Below are 12466 nucleotides of genomic sequence, written 5' to 3'. Positions count from 1 at the left end.
GGACCTGAACCAAGAGCCTTCCAGAGAAGGAGCGAGTGAACTAGCATTGCTCGCGGCTGGCTGAACTTATTTGGTCCGACGATCAGTGGCGACTTTCTAAATGAGACGCAATTGCAGATCCTGACTCTCCATCTGCTCCAGGAGATTACATCCCACAGCATCTCAAAGGGAACCAATTAGGCAGTCATGAATCTAATAAATCCTAATTACTTTGTTTGTACAAACAATGAGGCCCAAATCATTTGCGCAGCAAGGAGCTTTAATTAGGGTTGAGCACTGCAGAAAATAAACCAGACAAGAACTGCTGAACCCCATAAATAACCTGCTTTGATTTCCAATTGACGCTAAGTATGCTCCTGCAATACTTTCAGCAACTTGGAAGCCAACCTTTGAAGAAACATTTATCATCATTATTTTTTTAAATATTTGTTTTTACAATGCTCCGTCGTATGCGAAGAGGCAATAAGCTATTCCATCACTGTCAGCCTACGGGGGAGAAACCACAGGCCCCAACGCATTAGCTTTCTCAATTTAATTTTCCAGTCTTCTGTTTATGGATAAAATTATGCTAGTGCATATTCGCCGTTTGTTTTGTATCTGACATCTTTTTCTCTGTGTGCGCTATTTATCCAAGCAAGGTTTTTATGCTCTGGGATGATCAAGGAATGGTTCTTTTATTATTGCAGACCATGCGTACACTTACTGGTGAGTAAGGCCACATTCACAACATACATTTAAAGCACTAGGGGCTGTGGTTTGTTAAGGGTCCTGAGAGCTCGCAAGAGGCCTCTGTTTCCCACCCAGAGCAGCAATTCCCAGAGTGGTTTAGCAGCCAATTCCTCTTGCCAGGGAACGCTGTGAATTGTCGCTCTGTCTGAGGTACGGGAGTCTCTTAACAATTCTCTGCACCCCTAACAAACAGTAGCCCCAGAATTCTTTGGGGGAAGCCATGATGGTTTAAAGTGAAATCCCTCCTTGTGCTCTGATTTTGTCAATGCATATGTACTCCTTTTGCATTGGTGGCTTCTAAAATGGGGGTTGGGAGGTTAGTGAGCAGAGAGATGGGCCTGAGGAGCAGCAGACTGAAGTCCAAAAATATTTAAAAATGGAAGAAGGGCAGACAGCTGGAGAAACACCAAAGTAATTCCATACTCCTCGTACATTGGGATGGGGAGAATTTTTTGAGCATCCCTAGTACATATGTATGCAAATGCATATATGAGTTATGTATTTTTTGTGTTTTTATATTGTAAAACTGCCCTGTGATCCTTGGATGAAGGATAGTACTGTATAGAAATTTAACAAACATGTGCATTAAATGGATGGCGTGAATGCTGCCTAAGTATCATTGAATCACTGGAACCTGTTTCTAGCAAAACATACACAAGATTGCACTGCTCATGAAATCTAACTAGCTCTATATCTCTATAAATGTTCATATATAAGCCAGCAGGGATAGGGTTATCTAAAAATACAAGCAAAATAAGCAAATATTAAAATGGGGGCGGGGGATGGCCTTGATTGGTCTTTCAAACCATCCCTTACAGAGAGGAAAACTGTATTTTTGTCTGGCAATGTTCCCATCAAGAATTAAATACAGCATGTTTTCCCCCTAGGGGTATAATGGATGCTAAGAGAAACATTCCTGCCGCTTGAGCTGTTCCTACTGAGGGAGGGAGATGGGAATCAATCGACTTTAGCCAGGCCCTGGCAATATCCAACATTTGATTCCCCCATCCTACTAATAGCCAGAATCCAAAAGCTTGTGCAGCCACATGGAATGATGTGGATGCATCTGAGGTTGCAGAACTGCTGAAGCTAAGCAGTTAATATAGATCATGTCAATTCCTTGGATGAAGTTCCATCAGAACCTCAATGAAAGAGGAAGAACATTCCCTGATGGATTGTAGGGGCATTGTAGCAGATTCTTGGTGGCTCCTTAGTGGACAAACCACTAGGGGAAGAAGAAGAAGAAGAAGAAGAAGAAGAAGAAGAAGAAGAAGAAGAAGAAGAAGAAGAAGAAGAAGAGTTTGGATTTGATATCCCGCCTTTCACTCCCCTTCAGGAGTCTCAAAGCGGCTAACAATCTCCTTTCCCTTCCTCCCCCACAACAAACACTCTGTGAGGTGAGTGGGGCTGAGAGACTTCAAAGAAGTGTGACTGGCCCAAGGTCACCCAGCAGCTGCATGTGGAGGAGCGGAGATGCGAACCCGGTTCCCCAGATTACGTGACTCTTAACCACTACACCACACTGGCTCTCCTGAAGGCAAATCTCTCCTGAAGGCATATGGTCTGAAAACCACTGGCTTAATTTAATATATCGTCTTCATCCTGACTGACTTATGATGCCCTTTTAAATGTGTTTTGTGTGTATGTGTGTTTTTGGTTTGTTTTTGTTCTTGTTTTGATTAAGTATTTTGTGTTGTTTTTTTTTATATTGTAATTTTGTGTTGTGAACCGCCCTGAGTTCTACGGATGAAGGACGGTATACAAATTTAAATGACAACAACAATTGTGGCTAACAGTGTGTGTATTTCACTTTCCAGGGCAGCGGTGGGAGCACACTGGATGCTGAGGAAAACAGGAATGTGTAATCTACCTCATGGTAGGCTGCTGGGACATACAGTGGTACCTTGGTTTACGAACTTAATCTGTTCTGGAAGTCCGTTCTGAAACCAAAGCGTGCTTTCCCATAGCAGCGGGGGACTCAATTTACAAATGGAACACACTCAACAGGAAGCGAAACATGTTCTTATTCCAAGGCAAAGTTCACAAACCAAAATACCTGCTTCCGGGTTTGCAGCATTCTTAATCCAAGTTGCTCATAAACTAAACTGTTCTTAAACCAAGGTACCACTGTACATGCACACATCCAGGAAAGGGTGAACCATATTAGAAAAAAGAAGACATTTAGGGCTCCTCAACTGTTCACTTCATAAAATGGCCAGGAGTGGTTCAAAGCAAAGCCATCATGGCTGAACTGCTTATGATACATCTTATGTCTATGTTAAAGCAGTCTTTGCCAACCTGGGGCCGCCTTCTGCTCCCATCAGCCCCAACCTGGGAATAGTCAAAAGTAACTGGAGGCCACCAGGTCAGTGAAAACTGCTTTAAAGTGTTTGACATTTTAAAAATTACTTTCACATTTTAGTGTACTTTCCTTTCATGTTTATTTTGACTCCACCAAGTGCAACTCTTTCTCTGTGTTCTTGAAGCACTCCTCTCTCTATATATATTTTCCTTTACAATTTTATTAATGGTAAATGAGATAAGGAAAGAGAGCTAAAAGAGACTGGCTGTTCTGTTTTTTTAATATATATAATTTTTTAATAAAGATTTATTAGTTTACTAAAATACGTGCATTGCCTCTTTCTTCAAGTTGTGTTTTCTACAGATCAGTTTCATTTGTTGTGAGACATTAGCGTTGCATGCAGTATTAGGTTGGGAATAAAAGAGGGGGAAAGAGGGGTCAGGTGGCAATGCTTCTTTTTTTCCTACACAGTGTATGTGTGGGGTTTCATGTTAGCTTCACTAGTGGGGGTTCTCTTTCTATTCGCTTGTTATATTTCCTTGGTGGTGAGAGAGGTTGGAGGTGGCCTAGGGTGCGGTTGGCTGTCTTGGTTGACTGCAGTGAGATTTGTTTATGCGTGTGAGAGGGTGGGTTTTGGGGTCAGGTTAGCCAGATCGATTTATATGCTGTCGGTGGATTCTTGTTGTTGTCTTGTTGGGCTACGCATGTGATAAAGAGGTGTCTTCTATTTGTCCCTGTGTCTGTTTCAGTTTATTGGTTAGTTTTTCTAGTAAGTTTTCCCATGCTATTTGATACCATTGGTCCATGTTCACTCTTGACAGATCTCTCCAGTGTCTGGCTATGATGCTTCTAGCTGCTGAGACTGGGTGGGTTATGAGCTCTTTATAATGTGAGTCGGCATTATTATCTTGGAAGAAGTTCAGTAGGGCCAGTTCTGGGATGACCTCTAATACTTGTTTAGTTGTTTTACATATGTCTTGTATAACTGATGTCCAGAAGAGTTGGATTTTGGGACAGTCTCACCACATGTGGAGGTATGTGCCTGTGGAGGTGCACCCTCTCCAGCATTTTGGTGAGGTTCCTGGGCGTATTAGCACTCGTTTTCTTGGTGTTAGGTACCACCTGTAGGTGATTTTCAGAGTGAGTTCTTTTCTTTTTGTTGATATGGATTTAAAGGGGGGTTTAGACCACATTTTGGTCCATTGAATGGGCTTAAGCTCAAAGCCTATGTCATCCTCCCATTGTTTTTTAATTGTGTCTAGGGAGTTTGTGGGATTTTGGAGTAGTGTTTTGTATATTGTGAATACCATCCCTTTACCATGTCCCTTTGTTGTTAGGAGGAGGTTTTCAAGGGCCTAATTGCTGCTGATTTCCTACTGGATTGTTTAAGAAGGCATTTAGCTGGTGGTGTTAGCCAGGGCATTTGGTTGTCCCCTAGTTTGTCTTGTATTTCTTGTGTCAATGTGGCTTTGTTTTTTTTTGTAGAAGTCTGCTAGGCGATATGAGCCTTTGATTTGCCAGGTTTTTACCTGGAGGTTTTGTGCTGCGTGATGGAATAGTGGGTGGTGAGCCAATGGGATTAGTGGGATTGAGGTCGGGGACAGTTTGCCTGCTTCTTCCTTCCATGCTTTAAGTATGATCTGTGTGAACCTGTTTAGTGTTGTGGGGATTTTCCTTAGTTTGTTTGGGAGGAATGGGTATGCTATGGTGGGGGTGTTTTTGATTATGTCTCTCTCCAGGTGTACCCATTGTTTTGTTTCGTCTTCTAGAATGCATCGGATTATGTGGCACATTTGGTTGGCAATGTAGTATAATTTTATTGTGGGGATTCTAATCCTGCAGCCGCGCCCTCCATAACAAAATATATTTCATTTCAGTATGTTTTTAAAACACACAAACACACATATGCCCTTCCCTCTCCTTTTCTGTGAACAAACAAAAACACACTCTTACCTTTCTAAATGTGTCTGTCTCCTCCAAAGAGCTTGTTGCCTGTTTAAAAAAGACAAAAGCATTGGGGTTTTTGTTTTAAGAAAAGAAACCACGGTATCCCCTAGGAACCTATAAGCCAATGTTTATTTCACGAGGGGAATGTTGCTTTAAATTTCTCATCGTCTGGACAAGCTAAAGCAGCAGGTGATTTTCTATTTAATGAGCTTTATAGTACACATCCAGTTTAAATTCCAAATGGATTTTGTTCCCTAGCAAGTTGAAGTCTGGTTTAGGCTTACATGAGAAATAACTATGATTTCACTGACACCTTCTGACTAGTTGTAGTTTTGCAGGAGATGGCACAGTAAAAGCGCATTACTGAGGGTGGATTGCTACACACATTTACCACAGAGTAAGGACACTGACACTAACTTCTTACTTGCACTTTAGCCAACTTTTGATTGTTGTGTATTTTTTCCCATCTAGCTTTCTTATTACTCCATATTCACCCCACTTTTTTAAAAAAAAATGCATTTAGAACTGGGGAAATGAAGAAGAGCAAATTCCCTTAATTTTTTTAGCACTTTCTTCATACAAAACAGTAAAGATTGGAGCTGCATGGCCTGCCTCTCCCCATCTTTACCCAAATTACATGCAGACCAGCTAAAGGCATGTTGCAGCATTTCCCCAAACCTTGCAGGTGTCAACCAGTGAAGTAGAGCAGGGTAGGGAAATGTGCAGGGCAATGGGGCCACACATTTTCCCCCTCCATTACAACAGAGACGGGTGGGGTGGGGTGGACCTTTTCCAGACAGAGGGCCACATTCCATTCTCTGCAACCTTCCAGGGGCCACATGCCAGTGGTGGGCAGAGCCAGAGGCAAATTAGAAGGAGCAATGAATGTCAATATTCTCTTCGTACTGCAGGCTAGGTTTTTAACATGCACTCCCCAGCCCACCCCCACTTTCTATCATCCATAGAAGAAGAAGAGGAGTTTGGATTTGATATCCCGCTTTATCACTACCCTGAGGAGTCTCAAAGCAGCTAACAGTCTCCTTTCCCTTCCTTCCCCACAACAAACACTCTGTGAGGTGAGTGAGGCTGAGAGACTTCAGAGAAGTGTGACGGGCCCAAGGTCACCCAGCAGCTGCATATGGAGGAGCGGGGAAGCGAACCTGGTTCACAGATTACGAGACTAAAACTTTCAAGGGTGTAAAACCAGGCGGGCTGTACCAGGCGCCTGCCGCCCCTGAACTGTGCCAGCTGGTCATTAGAAGAAAAACTGCCTCAGAATTGGTTTTGTTTTCTGCTCTTCCCTCTCCCTGTTTCCTTTCCCCTGTTCGTCCTGGTTTTGTTTTTTCTTAGATTGGAAGCCTTTTTGGCTGCAGAGTACAAGTGCTCCAAATAATAATAATAATAATAAAAATCCACGAAACATGTGAATCTGACCGTCAGACTTTGATATACCCATTTCCTACCAATTATAACTGTGCATCTTTTCTTTGTTTATGACCATGCACAATATGGCTCTTCTGGGTAGAAGGAGAACAGCGCAAGCCTAACACCCCTATTCTAAATGGGGTAAGAAGAAGAAGAGCTTGGATTTGATATCCTGCTTTAACACTACTCAAAGGAGTCTCAAAGTGGCTAACAATCTCCTTTCTCTTCCTCCCCCACAACAAACACTCTGTGAGGTGAATGAGGCTGAGAGACTTCACAGAAGTGTGACTAGCCCAAGGTCACCCAGCAGCTGCATGTGGAGGAGTGGAGATGCGAACCCGGTTCACCAGATTACGAGTCCACCGCTCTTAACCATTACACCACACTGGGTCCCCAGTGTGTAATGTAAAATATCCCCGATCCACCTATCCTTAGATCACAAGGCCTACCAAGGAGTTGCCGGAATCGTTCAGTTTCGACTTGTAGAGCATCCATCTGTAGCGCAGCTCCTCCAGATCATCGGAGTTCTTAACAATCGGCCGAAGGCGCAGGAGATCTTCAAAATGCTGCTGACCCTCAGGGACGCGAGACTGAAGCTCCTGGAAGGGAAAGTGGGGAGATAAAGCACCATTTTGTTGTGCAAATGATGGAGGTGGTAGTGGTGGTGAAGAGAGAACACACTGCCTTTTCCCATTGCACATACAGTAATTAGGGGGCATTTCACAAATAATTCCAAGGGGGAAGGCGGATCACAAAGCAGTGACACTTCCCATTTTTTTATTCCCATGTAGCTGCCTGGTTTTATTTTACATGGTTTTATATCTATATATTTCATAAATGATCACTGCAGATGGTGACAGCAGCCACGAAATTAAAAGCCGCCTGCTTCTTGGGAGAAGGGCAATGACAGGCCTAGACAGCATCTTGAGAAGTAGAGACATCACCTTGCCAACAAAGGTCCGTATAGTTAAAGCTATGGTTTTCCCAGTAGTGATGTATGGAAGTGAGAGCTGGACCATAAAGAAGGCTGATCGCCGAAGAATTGATGCTTTTGAATTATGGTGCTGGAGGAGACTCTTGAGAGTCCCATGGACTGCAAGAAGATCAAACCTCTCCATACTGAAGGAAATCAACCCTGAGTGCTCACTGGAAGGACAGATTGTGAAGCTGAGGCTCCAGTATTTTGGCCACCTCATGAGAAGAGAAGACTCCCTGGAGAAGACCCTGATGTTGGGAAAGATGGAGGGCACAAGGAGAAGGGGACGACAGAGGATGAGATGGTTGGACAGTGTTCTCGAAGCTACCAGCATGAGTTTGACCAAACTGCAGGAGGCAGTGGAGGACAGAGGTGCCTGGCGTTCTCTGGTCCATGGGGTCACGAAGAGTCGGACACGACTAAACGACTAAACAACAACAACACTTCATAAATACATATTAACTATATTTATATATAGGGGACGCGGGTGGCGCTGTGGGTAAAACCTCAGCGCCTAGGGCTTGCTGATTGCATGGTCAGCGGTTCGAATCACCATGGCGGGGTGAGCTCCTGTCGTTCGGTCCCAGCTCCTGCCCACCTAGCAGTTCGAAAGCACCCCTAAGTGCAAGTAGATAAATAGGGACCACTTTATAGCGGGAAGGTAAACGGTGTTTCCGTGTGCTGCGCTGGTGCTGGCTCGCCAGAGCAGCTTCGTCACGCTGGCCACGTGACCTGGAAGTGTCTCCGGACAGCGCTGGCCCCGGCCTCTTAAATGAGATGGGCGCACAACCCTAGAGTTGGACACGACTGGCCCGTACGTGCAGGGGTACCTTTACCTTTTTATATTTATATATTTCTTCCAAGGGTCTGGATACCAAGCTTTAGAAGAAAAGGTTGACAGAGTTGGATTATGTTTAGCCTGGTTAAGGGGGAGGCTAGGAGGAGATATCTTAGATATCAAATATCTTAAGGGCTGTTACAAGGAAGAAGTAAAGGAAGAAAACACCAGCTAAGACAAGGATACAGTCGTACCTCAGGTCCTGAACGCCTTGGGAGTCGAACGTTCTGGCTCCCGAACGATCGAAAACGGGAAGTGAGTGTTCCTGTTTTCGAACGTTCTTTTGGAAGCTAAACATCCGACGGGGCATCCTGCAGCTGCTCTTTGGAAGTTAAATGTTTCAGAAGTCGAATGGACTTTCAGAACGACTTTCGAGTTCGACTTCCGAGGTACAACTGTATTGACAGGCTGGGATGTGTGCAGAGGAGGGTGACTGAGGTGATCTATGGCCTGGAAACCAAGCCTTATGAGGAACGGTTGCAGGAGCTGGGCATGTTTAGCCTGGAAGACTGAGAGGATATATGACAGCCATCTTCAAATATCTCAAGGGCTGTCACATGGAAGAAGGAGCAAGCTTGTTTTCTCCTGCTCCAGAGCAGAGGACCTGAACCAATGGCTTCAAGTTATAAGAAAGGAGATTCTGGTGGTTGGAGATTCTGGAGATACTGGTCATTGGAGGTTTTTAAACACAGGCCAGGTGGCCTTCTGTCAAGGATTCTTTAGCACTGGGCTAGATGCCCTTTGGGTTCCCTTCCAACTCTACAACCCCACTCTGAACTACTTTTAAAACTATGCTAGTCTGAAAGATGTGGAGAGACTTCTCTGGGGATATTGGGGACAGGCTCAGCTCAGTGGTAGAGCACATGCTGTGCATACAAGGAGGTCCCTGGTCCAATTCTTGGCCTCTCCAGGGAGGGCTGGGAGATGCTTTTGCCTGCAAACCTCAAGAGCAGCTTACAGTCTGGTCAGTGCAGTCAATGCTGAGCTTGGCGGACCAATGCTGTGGCTTCTCATAAGGCAGCTTCCTATGTCCCTAACCCATTGCAACAGACCAGACTGGGGTGTCTTCTCAAGCACACCATACAGTAACGCGAAATTAACGCAGCATTGTGGAGTGGAGCAAACCTTTAACTTGCTGCGCCTTGCTTTAAGTTCTTCACCACTGGATGGTTTCTGGGCGAGAATTTTGGACAGCTTGGCATTTTCTTCTTGCAACCACTGCTCAAAGTTCTTAATGAGCTGGAGATCATCTGTATCTTCCTCTTTGGCCATGTTCTCCTGAGTTGCAGAAACAATTGCAAAAGACACAAATGTAGAAGACAAGAGCATGCACTTTCCCCCACGAGTTATTGAATAGTTGTATCCCATACCCAGCAGAGTCAGCTATGAAACAAATCATTCATTTATCTTGTCTTCTGTCATCCCATTTGTGGAATGTTCTTCCCAGGGAGTTTCTCCTGGTGCCCTCATTATACACCTTTAGGAGCCAGGGGAAAACGTTCCTCTTCAACCAGGCCTTTGGCTGACTAACATCCTGTATCCTTTTAAATGTGTTTGTTGGAGGTGGTGTGAGATTATTGTTTTGGTTTGCTTTTATTATGTATTTTGTGTTTTTAAACTTGCATTTTTATGATGTAAATCATCCAGAGATCTATGGATGAAGGATGGCATTCAAATACAGTGGTTACCTTAGTTCTCAAACTTAATCTTTTCTGGGAGTCCATTCGACTCTCGAAACCATTCGAGACATATGTGTGTTTTTGTATGGAACGTTTGGGAGGAAATAAGACAGCAAATAACAAATAACAAACTAATCATTGATGTATGTAATTTTTATTTCTCAATTATATTTAGTGGTAGTATGGTTGTAATGTTTAAAAGAAAAGAAAAGAAAACCAAGGCGCAGCTTCTGATTGGCTGCATGCGCTTCCTGCACTCAAGCGGAAGCCGCGTTGGAAGTTCGGCTTCCGAAAAACGTTCACAAACCGGAACACTTCCGGGTTTGTGGCATTCGGGAGTCGATTTGTTCCGGAGTCGAGCCTTTCGACAACCAAGGTACCACTGTATAATAAATAATAACTAGACTGGGACACTATTTGATTTTTTAAACTGGATTGGTGGAGTGGGAAAAAAAGCAGGAGTGACTAACCCTTTTTTTAAGCCCTTTTTTTGCCTTCTGGGGGCCACATGAACAGAGAAACCCCCACCGTTGATCCTTGAGAATTAGTCCTATTGTGACACAGGACTGGGCAGAAAGATCTTAAACCTCTCTGCTCAACCCACAAGGTAACCCACTGCTGCCGTTATAAATGTTCCCAAAAGTTGCTGTTAGGTTAGATTGAAATTTGGTTCTGAGGGGGGCAGGAAGATGCCAAGGAGTTCTCCTTCTTATGCTTGTTGATGGGCAGAAAGCTTTCCTACCAGCTGCCATTGAGAACCACCAAGGAGCAGAACGCAGAACTCAGGAAGGAGTTCTCTGATCTGCAATGATGTTTCCCTGAGCACAGAGTCAGTCCCATTTGATTTCATTCTTCATTCGTTCTGAAACGAACGTAGATCCCCAGTTTAGGGGAGACACTAAGAAGGACTTTTAAGGTACTGGAAAAGATGGCGCTTTTCACATTCAAAACATTTCAGAGCCGAGAACAGGCTCCGTTCCCAAGGTGTTTGCCATTTGGTTGCATGTCAGTGTTACAAGCTACACCCGCTGTGTATATGGCCCCAGGTTCCCTATTAAAAAGTTTGATGGCTGAATGAAGAGTTGTAAACTGCAGAAAACACGCTCGGAATTAAAACAAAGCAGCGCGGGCCTCTTTTTTTAAAAAAAAGGAAGAAAAAGGGTCTGCTGCAAAATCAGGATTTAATTTGAACCAGGGCTTTCTGCAACATTCAGACCCGGCACCTGCACACTCTGTCCTGCCACCTATTTTCAATGTCAGGGGTCAGTCCTGGAAGATGTAAAGCAATGGCAATAAAAAAAGGAGTGTGCCAATTGCCATCTGCAGATAACATTTTCTCCCCTATTGAGTAACTGTTGCCTGTCCCAGTTAGGACTGGTAGGTAGAAGGTGGGAGTTTATGAGACTAGATTTGAGCTCCAGCACCCATCGTGTTGGAGCTATGCCACTGCGTACAGGAAAATCCACCTCTTCATATTCCCTCCTTGGCGAAAGGGCCAACGCTCAGTGGTAGAGCAGCTGCTTTGTTTGCAGAAAGTTCAATCCCAGGTATCTCCAGGTACTGTTGGGAAAGACTCCAACCTGAAACCTGGAAAGCTGCTGTTGGTAAGTGTGGATATTACTGAGCTTGATGGACCAATGGACTGACTCAGTTTAAGGAAGCTTCCTGTGTTCACAGTACAATGCAAAAGAGAAGAGCTTTGCGCTGGCAGCTAAATATCAGTTCCACACTGGCAACCAGACAGCATCTGCCACTGTAACTGTGAGCAAACAGGCCAGCTTAGGGGGTGCAGCAGAGCAGCTTTTGTGGTAGATCCGAGTTTGTGAAACACACACACACCGTTCTCCCTACCAAGCACCAATTGGGTGAAGCAAAAATAACAGACAGAAGAGCCCAGTTCATATTGCATACACTGAACGGAGATATTTAGCATCTTACACAGGTACAAATCTACAATGCGCTTCCTGACAAAGGCAAATCTGAGCCAATCTGATTTCCACCCTCAGAAGCTGGTGAGAACTATAGCAGGGTTTCCCAATCTTGGGTCTCCAGCAGATTTTGGACTACAACTCCCATCATCCCTAGCTAGCAGGACTAGTGATTAGGGGTGATGGGAATTGTACACTAACAGCAGCTGGAGACCCAAGTTTGAGAAACCCTGACCTAGTGTCTGGAGAAGCGAGGGAACACAGCGCTCTGGCTGAAACAGGTTCTCACCTTTATGACCCCAGCCGTGAAATTGCTACAGGGGCTCAGACCTGTTCCTTCGCCAGCCCTGTTGCACAAAACTTAAGTCATAGCAAAAAGGTGACTGAAATGCTTTTCTCACCCAGGAGTGGTTGAGATCTTCAGTAGAGCAAATGGCAAAACCATGGGATGACAGGTTGGCTGAAAAGTTTGTTTTCTTGCCGGCATCTACCGTTGTCCTGTTTGGGTAGATTTTCTGGAGGAGACTATGGTCAAACCGAAGATGGGGAGGGGAGAGGAGAGATAGTTAAGCTAAGGCTTGTAACATTTATAAAACACCACTGATTCCCTTATTCATCCTGGGACCACCAACTAAACCGTTA

At 44.4% G+C, this 12466-nt stretch overlaps 1 protein-coding gene across 2 annotated transcripts in view; it reads right to left on the bottom strand.

Moving 5' to 3' along the window:
• SYNE3 (spectrin repeat containing nuclear envelope family member 3) overlaps window positions 1-12466 on the bottom strand; it is a 90230-nt gene that overhangs the window by 19028 nt on the left and 58736 nt on the right. For both annotated transcript variants that reach the window (XM_083732368.1, XM_083732369.1), the window contains exons 15-18: window positions 12226-12349; window positions 9343-9495; window positions 6853-7002; window positions 4985-5023 (exon numbers count right to left, since the gene is read on the bottom strand). In XM_083732368.1, the coding sequence (XP_083588494.1) occupies window positions 4985-5023; window positions 6853-7002; window positions 9343-9495; window positions 12226-12349 (466 nt within the window). The remainder of the gene's footprint in view (window positions 1-4984; window positions 5024-6852; window positions 7003-9342; window positions 9496-12225; window positions 12350-12466) is intronic.

Source organism: Podarcis gaigeae, assembly GCF_964106915.1.
Source record: "Podarcis gaigeae genome assembly, chromosome: 1".
Classification (NCBI taxonomy): domain Eukaryota; kingdom Metazoa; phylum Chordata; class Lepidosauria; order Squamata; family Lacertidae; genus Podarcis; species Podarcis gaigeae.
The sequence above is the reverse complement of the archived record's forward strand: the minus strand, read 5'-3'. Positions and strand labels throughout refer to the sequence as shown.